Source organism: Asparagus officinalis, chromosome 6, assembly GCF_001876935.1.
Source record: "Asparagus officinalis chromosome 6, Aspof.V1, whole genome shotgun sequence".
NCBI lineage: Eukaryota > Viridiplantae > Streptophyta > Magnoliopsida > Asparagales > Asparagaceae > Asparagus > Asparagus officinalis.
The window spans coordinates 7,485,381-7,488,760 of NC_033799.1; the positions used below are offsets into that span (position 1 = coordinate 7,485,381).

At 41.6% G+C, this 3,380-nt stretch overlaps 1 protein-coding gene across 1 annotated transcript; it reads left to right on the forward strand.

Moving 5' to 3' along the window:
• Positions 22 to 2,451, forward strand: LOC109845268 (cytokinin dehydrogenase 11-like). The gene is given in 6 exon segments (XM_020414501.1): positions 22 to 130; positions 940 to 1,206; positions 1,470 to 1,732; positions 1,999 to 2,026; positions 2,028 to 2,102; positions 2,104 to 2,451. Coding segments are annotated over 6 exon segments (798 nt in total). The 5' UTR covers positions 22 to 127; the 3' UTR covers positions 2,266 to 2,451.

Genomic DNA, 3,380 nt, shown 5'->3' on the forward strand with positions numbered 1-3,380 from the left:
TGCTGACGGGGAGTGCCACGTCTGCGACGAGGTTAACGGGTCGGACCTTTTCTTCGCGGTTTTGGGTGGGCTCGGGCAGTTTGGGGTTATCACGAGGGCGAGGATCCCGTTGGCGCCCGCGCCTGAGATGGTAAGCTCACCGCCTCACCGGGGGGATGATGATTGGACTGGAAATTGATTAAGCTCATGGAGGGGCGGCTTAATGCAAAAATGAACCTGTCTTGATTTCTAGTATGATCATAATTTTAACTTAAATATATTGCACATGCAAATTAGTAATCGAAATTCTCTTTGAAATGCCTATGTGGGCTCTTTTTTTTTTTGTTCTTTAGTAATTTGTACATGTAAAATTCGTTGGGTAGAAGGTCATGTTTTTTTTTTTATTCCCTTCTCTTTTTTTGTTTTTGTTTTTTATTCTAAACGGCTAAATGTCAGTTTTCGCTTCCCAAATTTCTTATAAAAATTAACCAACTGCAGTTTTCTTCATTTTTTTTTACAAGTGAACTACTTTCGCACGGAGAGGCAACAGTTTTATGCAAAAAGTGTAGTTCATCTAATGTTTTAATTTATTTAAGTATACTTTTGAGTACTTTAAACTATTTCACATGCAGAATCTAAGTTCTGTTTGAAACGGCAAAGTGTGGCGATTAGTTATTTTTCGCGTGTACAAGTGATCTGCAAAATAATAAACCAAGTGTACTTTCCTACATCATTTTTTTGTTTTTCCTATTACGAGTATTATATATTGTTACTAAAATCGTACATGTTGTGTTTTTATATAATTATTATTGTGGGATGATTGCGCATTTCTTTACTATTTTCTCGTCGTACAAAGTGGACATTCGTTGTCGGACAAGGTTTACAAATTCAATAAAGATTCAGTCCTAATCTGTAAACTTCGCCCAATAATTTACCGAATTTTTAAATTTATTTGTTCAGGTGAAGTGGATAAGAGTAGTGTACACTCGATTCTCGGACTACAAACAAGACGCGGAGTTTCTCGTAACCCGACCCGAACCCGAATCTTTCAACTACATCGAAGGCTTCGTGTTCGTCAACTCCGAGGACCCCGTTAACGGTTACGGATCCGTTCCTCTCTCACCCGAATGCGGATTCGACTCGACAAGGGTCCCCCTTGACTCTGGTCCGGTCCTCTACTGTCTCGAGGTCGCGCTCCACCATCAACAAGGCGACAACGTGGATAAGGTAAATTCTAATATAGATGAGGGGTATTTTCGTCTTTATGTACCTCCTGATTGTTGCGTACTGTTCTGTATGTCCCCATCGTCTATCTTCTGCTTGGATTTTCTGACACGTCACGTTATCCGAAATACGACCCTCGGATTTGGAACTAATTACGGGCGTGCCCCCGACGCGCCCGTGATGGGGGGATCCGCTCTTGTTGTTTCGTTACATTCATTAAATTTGTGAAGTTTCAAATAGACCCCTGAGCATTTTCCTCCGTGCAGAAAGCGGCCGAGATGTTGCGCGCGTTAAGGTACGTGCGCGGGTTGGAGTTCAGCGCGGAAGTGGGTTACGTAGAGTTCCTCACACGCGTGAAGAGGGCCGAGACCGAGGCACGTGCGAATGGGAGCTGGAATGCTCCCCATCCCTGGCTCAATCTCCTTGTTTCATCGTCAGATATTGCTGATTTTGATCGAAATGTTTTTCAAAATATTTTGAAGGATGGAATTGGCGGGCCCATGTTAGTGTACCCTCTAGTTAGGAGCAAGTAAGTACATATAAGTTTTTGTAAATTTTTAGAGAAGTTGAGGGGCTAGTTGCATAATTTGAGTAAACGTAGGAAGTATAATCGTGTGGGATTTTGAGATACGAAACGACACGAGTGCCATTTCTGGAAAGGACAAGGCAAGGGGCATGTGTCACGTGCTCGTCATATTCCTCTACAGTACGTCCCCACCGTTGTGACTTGTGGGGCGCCCTCTTTTGAATACACCCGTTTGGCGGGCGCACAAATGCTAACCCGCTGTTTTGCAGGTGGGACCCACGGATGGCGACCCCGGATAGCGCAGATATTCTACCTTGTAGCGCTCCTGCGGTTCAGCAGACGCTTCCCGGACGGGCCGCCGTGTCGCAGGATCTATCAATCAGAACCGTTCAAATACATCGGCGTGCTTGCGAGACAACGGCTACGATTTACAAGATTGTACCTTCCGCACTACATTCGTCGACCGTAAGCGACGGTACGATCCAACGGCCATCCTCGCGCCAGGTCAGCAGATCTTCAGGAAGAGGGAGAGCTAAAAAAAATGAAAAAGGTGATGCGTACTTGATTGGCGATTATTGGTTCGAACGAAGGAAGGGTGGTTGTAGTGGGGGGTGGGGCCCGGGGGGTACTTTTGTAAAAACTGTTTTGGCTTTTGGTCGCCAATTTGTAATTCTTTTTTTGTTGTTTTTTTTATTTTAGAAATTTATATGGTATTTTGTTTCCATGTGTCTAATGATTTGGCTTTGGTGGGGTTTTATGCGATCACAAGGGGGGCTAGAGATCTAATCAGCACAAGAAATGGCTAAAAAGATTTCCTTTTTTTTTTCAAGGAGAAATGAAATTAAGTTTGGATAGGAGAAAGATACGTACGTAAGAGATGATGCAATGTGCATGCCAACTTTATGTTGTTTCTTAATTAATCATTATAATTGGAGTTGGCTTGGGAATTTAGGCACAATGTCATGACTATTTGAGTGCTTGGGAATTTAGGCACAATGTCATGACTATCATGATAAAAAGTGAGGAATATCAGAATATTTTATTTTAAGTAAATAGAAACATCATTAGAAGGGGATTTGATTATGACTCCTTCAAGGTACTAAAAAAGAGGTCGAAAGATTGTTGAGCTGATGACATGTGAACAGTATACGACAATGGACACAATAAATAGGCACATCACAAAACCAAAGGAGTTGGAGAAATTGTTGAGCTAATAATTACATGTGGTCTGTACATGACAGGGCTGTAAAAACGAACACAATAACTAGGCATATCAGGGAATCAAGAGGGGTCGAAATATTGTTGTGCTGATAACATGTGAACTTTTTTTTTTTTTGAGAGAGAAAAACAAGGGATATACCCTGTTCATTAAAATCAAAAGTATGTTTACAAAAGATGCGTAATCTTAGCGTAATCTTCAAAGTTTGTTCGTTGAGATGGAAATTAACTTTTGAGAGGGCCCTCCTAATTGTCACTAATCTCCCTCATCGGCTAATGAGTGTGTGAACATCCCTCAAGAGCTTCAGAAGTTCAAGCATTGGCTTTGATAACATTTAATTAAACATAAATTATATTTCAGTGGTATTTGACTCGTCTGTTTTGTACTTGAATAACTTGAACTTTTCTGCGACATTGGTTCTGTTTTCTACAT